At 38.8% G+C, this 17,175-nt stretch overlaps 1 protein-coding gene across 1 annotated transcript in view; it reads right to left on the reverse strand.

Annotated features, from left to right (window-relative positions):
* Nucleotides 1–17,175, reverse strand: part of SLC44A5 (solute carrier family 44 member 5) — a 149,568-nt gene that overhangs the window by 15,987 nt on the left and 116,406 nt on the right. Inside the window, exons 12-19 of the mRNA XM_044440965.1 lie at nucleotides 15,937–16,036; nucleotides 11,932–12,024; nucleotides 10,997–11,084; nucleotides 10,266–10,528; nucleotides 9,430–9,524; nucleotides 5,991–6,094; nucleotides 3,695–3,768; nucleotides 2,129–2,199 (exon numbers count right to left, since the gene is read on the reverse strand). Coding sequence (XP_044296900.1) covers nucleotides 2,129–2,199; nucleotides 3,695–3,768; nucleotides 5,991–6,094; nucleotides 9,430–9,524; nucleotides 10,266–10,528; nucleotides 10,997–11,084; nucleotides 11,932–12,024; nucleotides 15,937–16,036 — 888 coding nt within the window. The remainder of the gene's footprint in view (nucleotides 1–2,128; nucleotides 2,200–3,694; nucleotides 3,769–5,990; nucleotides 6,095–9,429; nucleotides 9,525–10,265; nucleotides 10,529–10,996; nucleotides 11,085–11,931; nucleotides 12,025–15,936; nucleotides 16,037–17,175) is intronic.

A 17,175-nucleotide genomic window follows, 5' to 3' on the forward strand; every position in this document is an offset into this window, starting at 1 on the left:
TGCCGAAGTCCTGCCTTGAGCGTGCATGCCCCATTTCTCCTTGCTTGCAATGTGAAGGCCTGAGAATGCAGACAAGTGTTGATGATATGTGCTTTCCTGAGAAAAACAAGCAAACAATAGGTCATCAGCTGGCAGGAGATTTCCTTCATACCTGACACATTTTCAAAGGTTGCCTTGAGGGCTGTACACCCAAAGCAGGTATGTGAAGAAACTACAAATAATTCTGCTGTAAAGAGAGATTAACAATTCCAGTGGAAGTAGAAAAAAGAAAAAAGAAACCTTCTGCATAAATAAAAACACAACCTAAATAGACGAGAAAGTTTCTGCTAGGCTTTCCAACAAAAATTCATCAGCTACAGAAGGTTCTAGAATTAAGGCTTTGTGATGCACAAAGCCTATTTCGGCACTCATTTTTTGGAGAAGAGTGAAAAACTTTAGAAGGGAGATTTTACAAACAAATACTCTCCCAAAGAAATTAACCAATCCCTTTGGAATGGTTAATACTCTTTTAATTCCACGCCTTTCAATACCCAAGGCACTGATAAAGCTTGCACCATAGAATCATAGCATCACAGAATTGGAAGTGGCCAGAAGGCCAGCAGGTCTATTCCCCTGCCCATAAAAAGTGTTTGGCAGGCAGTAAGTTACACCATCCCATTTAGATGACTGTCCAGACATTTTTTGAATGTCTCCATTTTGTCTCTTTGGATTTTGGAGATCACCTTGGTGATTAGGTGGAAGAGGGGGGAAACATAGAATGGCATTCCCTCCTGCTTGAGGAAGAATGTGTTCCCCAGGGACCTGGTTCCCAGTCCTGCCCTGAAACAGAAGTAGCACCACTTGGAGTTCTGGGTTGGGGCAAACAGGTCTATCTCAGGTGCACCCCACCTGTCATGGAGATCTCTGAGGACTAGTCTGTTGAGTTCCCATTTGTGTGGTGCTGAGATGGTGCAGTTGAGAGTGTTGGTTCAGGTTCTGAACCTGCCTGCTGCATGGATGGCTGTGATGGCGGTGTTCTGGGTTATGCACCACTCCCAGACGGTAGATGTAAGGTTGGTGAGTTGGGTGGACCATGTGCAAGTCATTCCTCGAGGAAACCAACATGAGCCAGTTGTTGAGGTACAGGAAGACCTGGACGCCCTGGAGCCGTAGATGGGCACAGACCACTGTTTGTTTTGTTTGTTTTTGTTTTTCGATTTATATCCTGCCTTTTTCCTACAAAGGGCTCAAGGCAGCTTACATCATCTCTCCTCCCACATCTTACCCCCACAACAACAACCCTGTGAGGTAGGTTGGACTGAGAGTCTGTGACTGGCCCAGAGTCACCCAGTTGGCTCCATGGCTGAGCGGGGACTTGAACCCAGATCGTCTGAGTCCCGGTCCCATGCTCTTAACCACTACACCACACTGGCTCTCTCACCACTGTCATAGTAAAGACACTGGGGGTGGTGGAGAGGCCAAATGGGAGGACTGAGAACTGAAGGTGAAGAAAATGTCTATAGGCATGGTTGATATAGATGTGGAAATAAGTGTCCTTAAGGTTAATGGAGACAAACCAGTCCCCTTGCCACAACAGGGGTAGGATGCTTTGTAGGGAAGTCATTCTGAACTTCCTGGGTGTAATGAACTGGTTGATGCCTCTGAGGTTGAGGATTTGTCTTTGGCCTTCATACCGCTTTGGCATGGTGAAATACAGGGACTAGAATCCCCTTGTTATAGTCTATGGGGTGGGCAGCTGAGTATCAGATCAGGGCACCAGGGCTCAGACAACTGCTACACTATGAGGGGCTATTCCAAACTGCAGTCAAACAGTCCAGAGGTTGAGACTGGTAATGGAAGTACAAGGAAGTACAAAGTTAGGCAAGGCGGCGGTGGGCGCGCGCATGGCGAGGCAGTGGGCACGGTGAGGTGGAAGTGGCGGGTGCATGCATGTGGTGAGGCAGCGGCTTGCTTGCTTGGAGATCGTTTTCTCATAGCGAGTCCAAAACCAATGAGGCGGGCCGAATAAATGGGCATGGCAGGCCAGATCTGGCCCGCGGGCCGTAGTTTGAGGACCCATGCCTTAGTCAAACATCTTCTTCAGATTATTCACGGACTTCAACCAAGCTGAAATATTGAATGGACTTACCCACACCTCCAGCAACAAGAATTTTCCCCAGGAACAGTAAGAAGTCTGTCACTTTATCCAGAACTGCAACTCTGTTCAACAGAGGCAATAAATAAAATTGAAAAATCTTTTTAGTAAAAACTGTCTGCTGCGCAGCAATGTAACAGTTTCAGTGTGCTGATATTAAAAAAAAAGAGAAATAGAGTTGCAAGTCACCAATATCCTAACAACAAAAAAATCCAAGGTTGTATTTACTGAATGTATGTTACTGAATTTTGTAACTTTGCAATTTTTATAATGGTTTTATTTTTGTAAATAATAAGACACAGAAAGAAGAAAAAGCATCAGAATAAAAAGTTACAAAGGGACCACACACCAGAATTGATCATAAAAACAGATGCAAACGTTCTACAAGGAATCAGCAATAGATACTCTTTCATCTATCAGTGCAACAGATAATAGATCAAATTGAAAAAATTAAATCTTTCTGTGGTTATAAAATTAAGAAAAAAAATAAAATTTCTAACAAGACTAGAAGAAAATATTTAAAAGGTGCAAGATAACTGTTAGGCATATTTGTGGGAAGAGAGAGAGAGACTCGTGCCAAGTGATAGTTACTTCTTCAAGGCCACCTGGTGAGCTTCTGGACTGAGTAAAGTTTTGAATCTGGGTGTTCCCAGTCATAGTTTGACATTCTAATCACTACATCATGCAGGTTCTCATACTTCCTCACTACTCTGCGATGTGAAGATGAAACACCATTGATCAGGGTGATGCCACAACCAGACAGGATTTTGTTAGTGGTGTTCCAAACTCCAGAATTGGTTTCAAAGATCTGCCCAACAGATCCTAGTGGTCCTTCCAATCCCTCTCTTTAGGAATTTTTTTAGTGTGTGTTTTTTAATGAGAAAGATGTTTTAATGATAGATCTATTATTTTAATCTGTTCTTGTAAGTGTTGTTATTGTTCTGATTTATTTTTTCTTTTAATTGTGAATCACTTTGAAAACAAATGTTAAAAAGTAGGTCATAAATTGCCAAAGAAATAAACAAAGCACACAGCACAATGAGGTAGCAGAATGGACTGTAATACCACTTTAGAGTATATGTGCAGAATTACGTTTGAGTGCTCCTATATGTAAAAACAAAACGAAACCCAACTATAAGCAACTATGGCTACTTACAGGTAGATAACTGGTGCAACAAGTGTCTTACTGGATTAAAACAACTCTATTTAATATGCCACCTTTGTGTGTGGTGAGAATGTTCAAAATGGCATTGCCCTCTACAGCCTGAAGTGGTCCAATACATTCCCTTACCCCATTCTGCTGCTTCTGAGGACTAGCCTTCAGTCTCTGCACAAAGGAACATGGGAATCCATCTAGCCTACTATGGTCAATACTGACTGACAGCAGTAGCTCTGCCAAGGTGGAGGCAGAAGTTTTTCCAGGGTGGAATCTGAGCCCTTCTGCATGCAATGCTTATGTTACAGCATGTATTACTGAGTGATAGCACCTCCCCTACCATGGTGTGCAGTATAGGATGTTTCTGAAGTGACTCACAGATCCTGGGATGTATGGCTCCTTACCTCACCACGTTTCTCATGAGGAGAAAGAAAGCGTCCCTTGCTGATGTACAGAAGTTTTTGCCATACATTGCAATCTGTAAAAAATTAACAGCTGTTAACTTATCTGTGAGAAAGCCCAGTAATAAAAGGGGCTTGACTCGGGGGGGTCTTACTCATGAGAACAAAAGACATAGGAAAAGAACATGGTACCATGTTATTTACAAGATTCAGAAAATACCTTCAACTTGCCATGCTCCCTATTTGCTATTAAATAAGTTCTCTTTCCTATAGCCACCAAATAAGGTTATTAATGTATTCTCTAGGAAATGGAGCCATAAACATTCAGTTCATTTGAAAAGATCCCAAACTAAAATGGTTGGAAGTACAGAATATGAAAATGGACCTGGCTACCTGCACATTTCAAGGTGGCCTGTGACAGGCAGTGTATGTTTGGCAAACGTAAGTGAAATAATACACACATCTACTTGAAACAAATACATGAAGACTGGCTTTAAACACATGTTCAAAGAAACACACTAGCTTTGAAATGCTTCTGACCTTCAGGCATCAGTAAACTACTTAGGAAACCTCAGAATGTGACACAAAACAGTTTCAGGTTTTGGTATTCTTGAAACAGAAATACTGTTAATACTGTATAGAGGTGGAACATGAAAACTGCCTGGCAGTCTTCACTGATTCACAATGCATTGCCTTGCCTCCTGCATTGCCAAGGAGTACACTAGATAGACACGACCCGTGCAGGCTTCCTTTGAAGGACAGCTTTTCATACTGTTTTTCAGTTGTAAAGCTCTGAGTCCCAAATACTATAGAAAAACAGTGACGAACCTTAGGACTGGGGTTCTTGTCTGGCACTCTGGAGTTTCCCCAGTGGCCACACCCCCTCTAGTCTTTGATGGATTCCCAGCTTTTGTGCAGTTTTCCTCCTTTCTAGAAGATTGAAACACATCTCCTAAGAATTAGTTATAGTCAAGAAGCTATAATATTTTGCCTCACCCTTTTTCTCTCTGGCCCTACCTAGCACTGGAATGTGGTCCCCCAAAGCTCTTCTGAAATGGAAAAATTTCAATTCACTCCTCAGCCTGAAAGAACTTTACCTCTGTCTTAGAAAGTACCTCCTTTCTTCAGTACCATTCATGGTCTTTACAGTTAAGTGAGAACACAGTTTTGACTGTAAAATATATGTAAACAGCAAGGGCAAATAGAGGGCCCTTCATAACAATCCTACAACTACAGAACTTCCATGTCTTGGAAACCTGAAGAAGATATTGGTAGGATATTTTGTCTGGGTTGTTCTTCTGACCAAGGTTCTGCAAGTGTATGAATCATTTCAATTCAACAATATATAGTGTTTTTCCTACATTTGAGTTACACTGCATTCCTGCATATGTCTACTCAGAAGTTCAGTGTGACATTCTCAGGAAAGTGTATACAGCACTTGCCCATACTGTATTACCTTCTTAGCTGCCCTGGAAGGGTAAGCTTAAAAGACCATTTAAGATGAATACTTGATTTGTTAAAATCCTTATTGTGGAGCTGATGGGCTTGATTTGGGAATGGATCCACCTCTGTATGGATTAGATCTGTGATCGGACACAAATCTCACTTCACCAAGTTTTTAATGGATTGGTCTCCATAGAGCAAGTGACCTTCCACAAAAGAAAGGATTTCCACTTGTGAAATGTCCCTCCACTCAGTTTGGAAATTTGCCCCCTTTGCCCACATCTCATTCATCAGTCTTCTGGCTCTTTGTGTATTACTTTCAGGGGACAGGGAAGCCCACCAGTACAGCTGTTCCAGATTAAATATGGACCCAACCCTACTAATCCCTGATGAATTTAACTCAATTGGCCTCTGTTGAAACAATATGTGTACATAGTTGGTAGAACAACTACTTAAAGGTAATGCAACTTCTTTTTCATAATTAAGTTCAAATGTAGTTTTATCACTGCATCCATTTTTGTTCTCCGTAACTAGCATTTAGATTAATTTCTCATCTTGCAGGTGTTCTAATTCTGAGTTTCTTTAATGTGCTTGAGATGGATTTACTGTAGTCTGCAGTATCAAGGCACTGCTAACCACCCAGCTGATTAACGCTGCTGGCTGTGGTCTACTAAGGACCATGTGAAAATATTTAGAAATAGTAAAGTAACTCATCTAAGATTTTATTCCAGAGCTACTGCAGTTAATCTAATATTCTAGTTTAAAACAAGGATTGGATCTGCCACACCAGTAATAGTGCATCAAACTTTCCTGCCTCAAATGCAGCATACTGGAAAAGGAGAAAGAAGATACATACCATGATGTAGGCATTTCTGTTGATAAATTTGAGGAATTTTTCCAAGCACCAAAAACAGCATTTAAGGCAGCAAAGTAGGAATTTAGCAAAGGCATTCTGTGAGCCTGCACAAAAGAAACAGATTTTTCTTAAGAAGCACAAAAAAGCCATAAAGATGGAGAACTCCACTGACACTGTCTTAGACTTTATTTACACCAGCAGTTTTGTGTAGTTGTCTTGACCCCTTGACCTCTCACTGATTGCCAAAAATTCATGCACTCAGTCGTGCTACAATTTAGTTGGCTATTAGCAGCACACCAATGCAAAAAGGAATGACTGAATTTGCAATCCACTGGACTGCTCATGCTATTGGACAGTCTAAAGCAGATCATGGCACCACAGTTGCACACAACTGCACTGGAACTTCCTGTGCCACACTATTGTGCCAGATTTTGTTTTGTTTGTTCAGTACAAAATACCTCTAAACCGGAAGCCCCCAAGTTTTTTGCACCTGCTCAGGAATTTAAGAGACTGCTGTGGCTACCTGAACAACATGGCTCCTCCCATGGAGGTTTTGACTAGTCACATAATGTCTGTGCGGTTCTGATGACTTAAAGGATGAGGAATTAACTCAAAAAACTGTGCATAAGCATAGGGAGAGTCTGAACCGTAAAGCTGATCTACATATTTGACCCCAGAGAAGCACAACAAAATGTCAGTTTAAAGTTGCAGTCTTGTGTACTCAGTGGAACTGAACAGGTCAACATAAGATCATTCTGCTCATTCTATCAACATATACATACCCTTGGACAGTCATCTGAGTGGATGGTGTAATTGTGCTGAGTGGATTTGTGACCTGCAAGAGCAGGGCCTTGGACCCAATGGCCTTCTTGCCGCCGCCCCCGCCCAACTCTACTATTCTGATTCCTCAGCTGCAAAAAAAATGAAAATGCCTCCCACTCCAAAAGGGAGGGAAATCCCTACTTCAACTCAACCTGCTATATTCCCTACCTGATGCTATTATTTATTTATTATTTTGCACTACAGAAAACTAAAACACCATTACAGAAGGAAAAAAACCTAAAACATTGCACATTTTATACACATATTTATACGTCACCTATAACTGCTTGAGGCCTTCCTAGGTGGCTTCTAATACATTAAAGCACACATAGACCCACACACACTCACATACATACATACATAAAACAATTATTAGTATATAGCAGAACATATTATTGTTATTAAAATAATTGTTCATAGACAAAGGCAGCTCAAACATTTATATATGAATTCATTTGTAGACTTTGCCTGTATGCCACCTGTTCAAAAATTGAAAATTTCTTTAAATCCTTCACCCACTGTATTACTGCAGGGAGCAGTTTATCCTTCATTGTTGTAACACTGGTCTTTTAGCTGTCAAAAGGGAATGTTGACTATGCATTAAATTCCAAGAAAGGAGAATATAATTCAAAAATTCATGTGTATACTTCAATATTAAAGAACTCTCCATCACAAGATTTATCTAAATTATTATCTCCTCCAAATGAAGCTGCCATTTGGCATTGTCAAAGCATACAGAGAAGAGATGCATTAACAGCATTACAGCTCCAAAAACAAGCCAATTTGATTAAGGCCTTATCAAGAGGATACTTAAAATAGCAATTGTTGCTTAATTAATTGTAGCCTAAGATGCATGATTACTCGCAAAATATACTGAACCATCCCACTGACTGGGCAAAATGGGGTGCTTGAGTTCATTATTTCATTCTTGGTTGAGATTCTATCATATTTATTCACCAATAGCAGATATTTATGCACATGAATTGTAGGCCGATGCACCTGTTCAGCTAAATAACACAGGCAGTTCTGAAGCTATAAAAGCAGCAGGACCAAACCTGGATTCTAACAAATGCTTCAGTTGTATACATTGCTATCCAGCCATAGCTGGCAATTTAACACAAGTAGAAAATGGCAAAAAGTTATCAGCAGGACCAACAAACTGATCCAAAAAAACAATCAGCCCATCAGTTCAATACCACCAAAGTGTTTTCTTGCTAATCTTTAAACCTGGTTTCCCCATAAAGTTAATTTTGCATGTGAAAACATGTCAAACTGAAACTAACATTAAAATATATGCCACACTCTCTAGCTGCCCCAAATGATGGTACATTATACAGTGGTACCTCAGCTCACGAACGCTCATGAACTAAATTGGTTCGCAAACAAAAATTTTGTAAAAATTCTGACTCAGGTCATGAACTCTGCATTGGGTGGCGATCGTGATCTTGGCCATCCCCCTCCCCTCAGCAAGATCACGCCCATCTCCCCCCACCAGTGCACCCACAATCACACTTGTCTCTCCTCCCCAGCGTGCCGGGATGAGGGGCACATGCAGGGATGAGGGGGCGCGATAGTGGTCATGCTGGGGGGGGGGGGGGAGATGCCCACGATCTTTTTGTCACTTTGCTTTACATTTTTCTGATTTAAAAAAAATAGTTACAGAACGGATTAAACTTATTTACACTGAACCTTATGGGGAAATTTCACTTGGCTCACAACCAATTTGGGTCACAACCAGAGTCCTGGAACAGATTAAGTTTGTGAGCCAAGGTACCACTGTATATTTTTGTATGGCAAGAGCCCAATGCAATCCACTTGGGAAGAGGATCCAGAAATGAAGATTCCCAAACTGATCAGGGAGAGGAATCTAATCTAAGTGGAAAAGACCAAGACCGCATGATATAAGGAAAAGTCAGGAAAGCCAAAGCTGCCCCTTTTCCTAGGATAAGCATGGTAGAATGGAATCCCATAAAAATATATGAAACAAACCATTAAGCTTCTGGAAATACTTTTCAGATATACTTAAAAGAAGACCACATAAAATATAAACATTTTGAATAAGGGGATATTTACCTTGCCCTATAGACTTAACTTCAAGTTTTTAATGAAAAGTACATTTGGGAAGGGAGCATAGAGTAGAAAATTTTGCAGGCACTTTGGGAGATCTCTGCAGGGCTCATGTTGGGGAACCCTTTTCTAAACCCTTTGCTTCTTTTGTTGCTGTGCCAAAGGAGAAAAAGCATAAAGTATAGATAGCCTGAACCATTTGTTATATAAATACCCTGGTGATCACTGTTGAAGTGTTTGTCCCTTCAAAGCAACAGAAAACTCACTGTGGCTTGTTTACACCATTAAGACAGAACAGATCAATTTTCTCCAACCTGATGAACTCCAGATATTTTGAATTACAATTTTCACGATTACCTGGCTAATGAAAGTTATAGCCCAAAACATTTGGAGGGCACCAGTTCAGGGAAGGCAAAACATCACATTGTTTCACATGAACTGAGAAACATGTTAGCTTGCATGACACCAAAATATGGTTATCAGTTTTTCATAACCAATATATATCATCCTCTGAATGGGAAGAGAAAATGCTCAATGTCTTAAAACTTACCTTTGAGTTTGTGATCCAGGTATTCCAGCATGACCCTAATCAGCTGGATTACTGCAAGAATTAAAGAGCCAAATGCTAGGGAACCTGTATGATATCTAGTAGAAAATAAAATTGCATTATTTAGTTATATGTGTATTACTGGACAGATAGCACTTTTCTACATGTGACATTTACTGCGTGCTCTTTATTCCCTACTCAGAGTCATTTATGGCTTCTTTGCAACCCTCCAGTTTAGTTTCTGCTTGTAATCAGAACATCTGACTTTCAAGATTATTTTACAGCATGATAAAATGGGGTATTAGTGAAAAAAAATGCTGTTCCGTTTGTACCATTCCACTATACCACACAGTCACCTAAAGATTACAAGGCAGAAAAGCACTACACTCTTTGTATAGTGCTCAGATCTCAATTCTGCCAAAAAACTGAAAGTAGATGCAGCAGACTAACAGCCTCATGTGGAAATGCCCATAGTTGTGAAAAAATAAGAAAGATTCCTGAAGGTGGGGAACCTAGCAAACGCAGCATCCCACCACTTTAAATCATCTTTAAACTGATATATTGATGATGCATGAAAAGTATTTTAAAATGTGAATTTCTATCTTGCTCTTATATGTAAGTTTAGTGGATACTATGGTTACTTTTAAAATACCTTATATAAAAGAACAAAGGGGCAGTACTGAAAAAAACTAAGGTAAAATATACATGTACCATGTATTGCATTTTACAATGATTTTAATATAAAACCTACTTTTATAAAACTTACACACCTTCGAGGAAGAGCACATTTCTAAAAGTAGGTTCTACTTACAAGGCAGGTTTGTAATGCTATAACTTACCGTATTGCTCGTCCAAATGAAGAAAAGAGCGGGCATGGTGGAATGTCAGCAGGTTTCCTAAAGGCCCAGTAGTAAGAGGCAAAGGCACCAGCAAGGGTACACTGACCCAGTGCAATTGCAAAATTTACCAGCCAAAGAAAGACAAACACATTGATGATTTGAAGGACTAAGATGTATCTGTGGTACAAGCTTTCTCCTCCATAGAAAGCAAAAGTACACTGGGCTCCTGGACATAGCTTGGTCACATTGGTGGTGTTGAAAGTCTATTTTTCAGCAAGAGAAGATACCATCAGCAGGAGGTGGTGCTTTAGTGCAAAGTCAAAATTATTAACATATTATTATTTCTAACTAGTCATTAAACAAACATGCTTAAAAAGAGTTCTGAAGATGTTTGCCAGTGGTCTGTGCTGCCCAGTATCTTCTTCCTAGTACTAGGGAGATACAATTTTGTCAGACTTTTTCTAATGGAACTAATAAATTAACCAAAAGTACTTCTGAAACTTGTCTGCTCTGAAGTAACCCACAATGAATTCAGTTGGATATCTTCCCAGGTAAATGTGTATAGGATTGCAGCCCCCTTGGTTAAAAATGGGGAAAATCAGTTCAGATGTATATTAGAAGTAGGAAATTCAAAAATACATTGCCTTTAAACTTGACAGTGCAACTAAATAGGCTACCAATGAACAGCTAAAATCTGCACAGGTTTTACAAAAAAGATAATGTACACTTACCTCTGGGTAACAGGTCATATTTGTATATATGCATAGGCTTTGATCAGCCATGACTTTGTATACAGGTTCCCCTGATGTTGCCAGGAAGCTTGATTTAATTGGGTTAAGTAGGAAACAGAATCATAGAATCCCTTCCAGACATAGAGACACAGCATACAACATGTGGCACTAATAGGAAAAGCCCTAGGGAATATAATTTATTTCTGTATTTTCATGTCTAGCATATGATAAGATGCCACACTGTGCAAGCACTTTCTATAACCCTGTTTGCTGTGCAATTGTTTGCAATTTATCAGGAGTAAAATAGTGCCACCTTTTTGTTTGATATCAGCAACAGATATGGGAGTAACCTAGGAATAAGCACATGGTGATTTAACAAAGTTCCTATACGAACACCATAGGGAAAGACATTGAGCAAGTATGGTGGGGAGAAAAGTCCTAAGCTAATGATTTTAATGAAGAGCTACCAGCATTAATCTTACATCATGCTTTAATCCAAATATAAAGAGGTCTCCAAAACTGAGATTTTTGATAAAGCTTTCACCCAGAATTTGTTACTGAAAAGAATAATGAACTGGGGAACCTATGAAGGGAGCGTGTGAGAGACAGAAGTAGGGGGAGGGGAAGAGGGGGAGAGAGAGAGGTGAAGATATTGCAATAATTAAGTAGTTAATGAACAGTTGACTTTTGTAGGGAACTTTCACTCAATCTTATACTTAGAATCAACAGAGTCCAACCCAGTTCCCTAACTTTCTGCACTTAAAATGAGCATAATCATCAAGGTCAAATAGAGCAGAGCAACCTGAATCAACTAAACTACAATATTGCCCATGGGTTCTTCTCAGTATAGCTTCTTCTGGAGGTAATAGGGATTTTCTGGAACTCCTGATTTAGCTATCAACTGGCATTTGTGACCTTGACTCAAAAAAGGATACACAGCTGTCACTGCCCAGTAAGAAATGCAGATAGCAATAAGAATGAAGGTGATGACTGGATAAAATAATGTAGACATGATGTAGCCAATAGCCCTAACAAGGAAAAATAAATATATATTTGTAAGCAGTGGATATCAAAATTCAGGATCTTCATTGTGATGGCCATCTTGAATCTTTTGAGAAATCTTAATTCTTTTGTTTGATTGTGTAACATTTCCCTTAGTAAAGTATTTTAAACTGTTATTTCCTGTTTCCTATTTCTTCTCTAACTATATTCCAATTTTATTTTGTAGAACTTTAAATTGCTTTACAGAATAGATTATCCTCCTTAACAGAGTTTACAATAGTTCGTAAAACGATAATCAGTAAAATGGCATAAGATCATGAAATAACAGCACTGAAATACTAAAACATAATAAGATCACACAGAGGGGAAAAAACAGAGATAATTAAGCTAGGCCAGAAATCAGACCAAAATTCTAACAGCAGATAAAAATAAAATTACAATAGCAGTGATAAAGTAGTTGCAGTGACTGGAATGAAAGCTCATTAAAGTCTGTTTAAAGGTCTAAAAAGAGTAAAGATATATACCTGGGAAAGGTATTCTAGAGATTGCAAGACATGACAGAAAGGACCCTATACCTGATACTTGGCAGCCTAACAACTCCTGCTAATGGACCAGAGAGAAGGGCTTCACCTGCTAGTCTTGAGGTTCAGGCAGACACATGAATCCAAAATCATGTAGAGCTTTAAAAGTTCATACCAGTTTCATAAATAACTCCCATAGGGGCAGAGTTAGTCAACTAGACAAAGTTGCAGTCCTATTTAATTGTCCCCTATCTGCCAGTGAAGCAAAATCTAAGCCTGTTTAATTGAGTCTGAGCTCCATTTGGAGATTTAGACCTAGAAATCCCGCTAAATCTCATCTAGGTTTGGCTACCAAACAGAGCAGCACTGCTTGTGAGGAAGAAGTAACTGCTTAGCAATTATAAATAGCCAAATGAAGTAAGTTGATTTGGTTTGACTGGTTGATTGAGCATTTTTGTTTGTGAAATATCTCCATATTCCTTTAAGAGACAAACTCCAGAAGACTAACTGTACTTGCAGGCAATTCTCTTCTAGGTCATTCTGAGCTAATTACATGTTTCTACCTTTTATCTGCCATTTTTCTTTTATAATTTAGAAAAGCACAAAATCCCATCTATCCATTGAAGTTTCAGTACGTGGGTGACTCCAAATTGATGGAAGATGCAAGCACTCAAGTTGTGACCATTTTCAACTTGAATTTCCATGTAGTTTTAATCCTTTTCCTGCTATCTACACACCAGTGCCGCTTCCTCAGCTGGCTCCCTGCGTTTGGCGCCAATTGCATATAGACAATCAGCTGTACCAAGTTTATACACATTGATGGCATTGCTTGTGCATACAGTTAACTGCTTATATAAAAATTGCATATCACCATGGAAGGAAGGTGTATTATCCTGATATGGCCTTCATTTATGAGGGAAATATACTCTATACATGCTTTTTAATTATTTCACATAGTTAAAAGCTGTGCTTTGACTCAAATTTGCATTTAACAGTAGTTCTGCATAGATAAATTATGACTTGTGCCAGAAATCTCATTGAGTACCTTTTGAGTCGTTGAACAAAAGTATCACCTTATGCTATTTAAGAAATAATCACCACAAATCAGTGGTTTTCAAGGGATTAATGTTAGGTCTGTTCATTGTTAGAGAATTCATAGATAATTTATTCTAACAAACTGCTTGTTAACTGCAATAGATTGCAAGTACTTTATCAGCAATAGAAGCTGCTATTTCATTGAAAAAATAGTTAAATGGAGCTGGGGGAAAATCATTTAGCTTTAGTCATTAGGAACATATTTTCCAGGACCTTGACTATGGGGCATGGTGTGCTGAGCTCATGATAAATATGTGCAGCATTTATTTTGAATCATTATGCATAAATATTGGAAAGTATTACCCTCAAATGACCTTTGAATATAGTTGTAGACTATACGGCATTATTACCTCCCACTAGGAAGTTTATGAATCGCAGGAATGTTTCTGTTTGACACATATTTGAATAAAAGTATCTTAATGTATAACGTGGTTAGGTATTGTAATGAATAGTGGTGTGGGGTGAAATTATAAAGTGCAGTCTATTTTGGCAACAAATAATTTCTAATCTGCATGTTTATAGCTTTAATGAAAAGGACCTAATACATAGTGAAATTACCAAGCTCCCTTATTGTATAACAGCCCCATATTTTGATACTAGCAGCTTAAGAGAAGATGGTAAGCTCCAATGGAAGGTACAGGCACATATTCACATTCTAGTATTGGTGTGATCAAGCTGTTACTTGCATAATGTTTACGGCAGTAAGAAATTTATGCACTTACACACTCATTCACAGGGACATTGGGACAAACCGCCCCCCCCCCCCCCCAGTTCTCACTTATAGCAACAGCATTACAGGATGCAAAATTAAGTAACTGGTCGAATGGCTCACAGAAACCACCAAAGAAGTAACATTCCTTACATGAAAGTAAGTACCTGAAAGGCAAGAAAATGCAGCGGTGGGACAATACCTCTTGGTACTCAGCTCCTTTAGCTCTCTAGTGCTTCTCTTACTAGCTAACCCTTAGATGCATTGGGTTTAAATTGCACACTTCAGGAACTTCTTCTACTTGAGACTTACTCTGTAACCTATACTGCTGAATAAAGCTGCTGAGAAAATAATCCAGAAGCCTGGAGTATATAATCATTAACACAAAACACTCAACTGTATTTTCAGTCTCATCTAATCCAAAAACAGCAATAATCAACAAAGCCCCTCCTCATTTTTGCATTACCAAAAGTGATTAGGCTGTTGATTACAGGAAGAGGCCTTTTCAGTGGAGGCCATACTACTCCAAAATCAACTTCCATCAGGAATTCTTAGGTGTCTTCTTTGTGGATCTTCAGGAAGGCTATGAAAACCCATTTTCTTTCATTAGCATTTTCATAATCAGTACTTCAAACCTTTTATTGGTGTTACATATTTTATATTGTTTTATTGAATATTTTTTCAGTTTTAATTGTACATTGTTGTATTGCTTTTATCTAGTATTAGGAAGATTCTACCCTTAAAAACAGCCTACAAATAATTTTAACCAATTTTTGACAAATTTGACAAAATTACTTCAGGGACAACACTCTGAAATTCAGTTCATCAAAGATTAGAGATGGGGTTGGCAGCTTTTATTGAATGTCTGCCTGCTGTAAATGGGTCTGCCTTCTTTAAATGGGTCAGAGTATGGTTGAAATTAGGGTGGGTGCTTTGATTCAGCTTAGCTGCAGTAGCCAAGGGTGCCTTCTTTTCAGTTATAACTGATATGCAGATTGCAGTCCTTCCTGATGTTTTTGTGAACAGCATTAATCATACTAGGATAAAGGTACCCTTGAATTATAGAGAATTCAAACTATGTCTGCTATTCTTTGACCGGGAATATACAGAAATACAGTATTTCACACTCATGACTGACCCTGCATGATTTATTTGGGATATTTCTAGGCCGTCCAATCACTCTGTTTCTCTGGACAGCTCACAAAACATCAATTGCATTGATCTACAATATCTTCCCATGTACAATTTACAAACCAGTGTGGACTGAGCTCTTCATGTGCCCGCTTGATAATGCAGATCTCGACTTCATCGGATTTCTTCTCCTTTCTGGAGGGAAATTCTCCAGACTGCATAGTCAAATGCTGAGTATTCAAGCAAAGGGAAATGGTTCATACTCACAAGACTCTGCATGGAGCAAGGGAAGTTCTGTCTCCTTCACTGTGGCTTTTTAGTGCCACTATTTAGTTTTAGTTGCCACAATAGCCAACACTATTGGCTAAAAATATGAGCCAGAGCATATATTCATATATATGCACTGAAATATATGGGAAGTATTTTAAATCATACCATATGAGAATGAGACTGAAAGATACTCATTTTTCCAGTATGCCTACCTGCTACCTTCCTTCAAAAGTGCAATGGCGATCTGGATTCGGTTTCTCAGAAATATTAACATGAGTGTAATGACAACTTCCACTATGCAAAGTAGTATCACTGAAAGTAAGAAAATGAAGTTCATCAACATGTATTTTATTTATTGATTTATTTTCTATGCCACCCAGTACCTGAAGCTTTATAACAGTATATTTAAAAACAAAATAAAATATAATCCTAAAAAGCTTACCATGGACAATTTACTTATTCAAATATTTATATGCCGCCTATAACTGCCAAAGGCCTTCCTAGGTGGCTTACAACTAAAAGTATATTAAAACCTATTAAAATAGTTAAAAACAGATACAATGTGTTGTATCAAGGCCCTAAGAGACATTACTTTAAGAAGCAATTCTTTGTAGTTTATGCTGGGAGTTGCAGGACATTTTCTGACTAAATATGTATAGGATTGCACTCTAAAACTATACCTATGTCTTAGTTTCATTTTAACTCTAGAGTAGGCACAGGAGGTCCACTCCAGATATTAGAAGCCTCCCTACCACCCATGCTAGGGTCCTGATCCAGATTAGTTCTTTTGCACCTAGTCTAGAGCAAAAATGAAAAAACAAACAAACAAAACCAAACAAAACAAATGACAAAGCTGCTAGTTATGCATTGAAAGCAGCATCATTTTTTACTCTTAAGGATGCACTTCCCACTTCCAGTTCTAGTGGTCTTGCTCACTGCCATGTATCAGGATTTAGTCTCTGCTTCATAACTGCTTGGGAGAGCAGGCTGCCAGTAGAATGTGTCTCCGCTGCCACCATTATATTTGTGTTATACTTCTGTGTTTGTAACAGCAATACTTGATGAGTCTTGGAGCGTATAATAGAGTCTGTGAAGAAAGTCATTAGTCTTAAAACAAAGCAATTAAATGCAGGGCTTTATCTGAAATGCCATTTAGGCATAATATGTTCTATTTAAGGAAATATCTCCTTAAGATTAGACAGTCATTATTCAGTGATTGCCTTTTACTGCTATTTTAGTTTATAGTATATGGAGAAGATAAATGGAATTGACATTTTAAAAGAAGTATCTGACTGAGACCTCTATTATCCCACTGTCATTCAAAAATTATTCCAAGATGATCAGGATTGTTATTTGAGAATATAAGGAGCCTGTGATAATAATTAAGCTCAGCAGAATCCACTAAGCGGAAACAGGAGGTAGGGATATGGAAATATGTGCAGCAAATAATT

The sequence above is a fragment of the Varanus komodoensis genome, unplaced genomic scaffold (assembly GCF_004798865.1).
Source record: "Varanus komodoensis strain SLA01 unplaced genomic scaffold, ASM479886v1 scaffold1, whole genome shotgun sequence".
Classification (NCBI taxonomy): Eukaryota; Metazoa; Chordata; class Lepidosauria; order Squamata; family Varanidae; genus Varanus; species Varanus komodoensis.